We start from the raw sequence: 827 nt of genomic DNA on the forward strand, positions 1-827 counted from the left end.
CATGCCATAGCTGCTGCACCAGTCAGGGCCCTCACTCTGTTTACACTCTCTTCTCATCTCTCTCTCTCTCTCTCGGTGATGTCAGTGCAGCAACTCTTGGAGGATGGGGTTGACCCCTGCGCTGCGGATGACAAAGGCCGTACAGCCCTGCACTTTGCCTCCTGCAATGGCAACGACCGCATTGGTGAGTAGAAAGAGGTGTTCATGATCTAGCGTCCTCAAGGAGGGAGAGCAGAGGAATCCGATTCAGTTCTGCATCTATTTAGAATCAGGATTTCTGTTGCAATCCATGGCACGATACATACTACTTAAGATCATCACAGACTTGAGGGGCAAAGGGAAGAGACTGAAGTTGGTCTGTTTCATTGTTTCTAGTGCAGTTGCTTCTGGACCATGGGGCAGACCCAAATCAGAGAGATGGGCTGGGGAATACTCCATTACACTTGGGTAAGTGTCTGGAACCTGAAATGGCGTCTTCTGTAACTTTTGTAAACAAAGGTAAAGAAATCCCACCCATTTCCCTTTTTACTCCTGTGCATTCTGGCAACCAGTGCCTGTTCTTGAAGGCTTGGGAGGGATGCTCTTTAGATCCCATTTGCTCTGTTGTTTTTAACTGAAGTCTTCAGGGTCCCAGGCAAGGGAAGTGTATCACCTTCTTCCTGCTGGCTCTGATGAAGAAGAAACTATCCAGATGGAAGTAGATTTTTGGGTGGACTTCAAATGAAAGTGCTCCTGTGTGCAACTACAAAGAGCCCCATCAGATGTTGAGCGTCTGTTACCAGCAGGCTCTGGACTAGAGCAGAATCCCTTTCACTGAGTTGTGTGTC

At 48.2% G+C, this 827-nt stretch overlaps 1 protein-coding gene across 1 annotated transcript in view; it reads left to right on the forward strand.

The window, feature by feature from the left end:
* ANKRD54 (ankyrin repeat domain 54) overlaps positions 1-827 on the forward strand; it is a gene marked incomplete at its 5' end in the record, with an annotated part of 28,567 nt that overhangs the window by 7,304 nt on the left and 20,436 nt on the right. The window contains 2 exons of the mRNA XM_019515808.1: positions 86-184; positions 376-447. Coding sequence (XP_019371353.1) covers positions 86-184; positions 376-447 — 171 coding nt within the window. The remainder of the gene's footprint in view (positions 1-85; positions 185-375; positions 448-827) is intronic.

The sequence above is a fragment of the Gavialis gangeticus genome, unplaced genomic scaffold (genome assembly GCF_001723915.1).
Source record: "Gavialis gangeticus isolate Ggan-Ray unplaced genomic scaffold, GavGan_comp1, whole genome shotgun sequence".
Taxonomy (NCBI): Eukaryota; Metazoa; Chordata; order Crocodylia; family Gavialidae; genus Gavialis; species Gavialis gangeticus.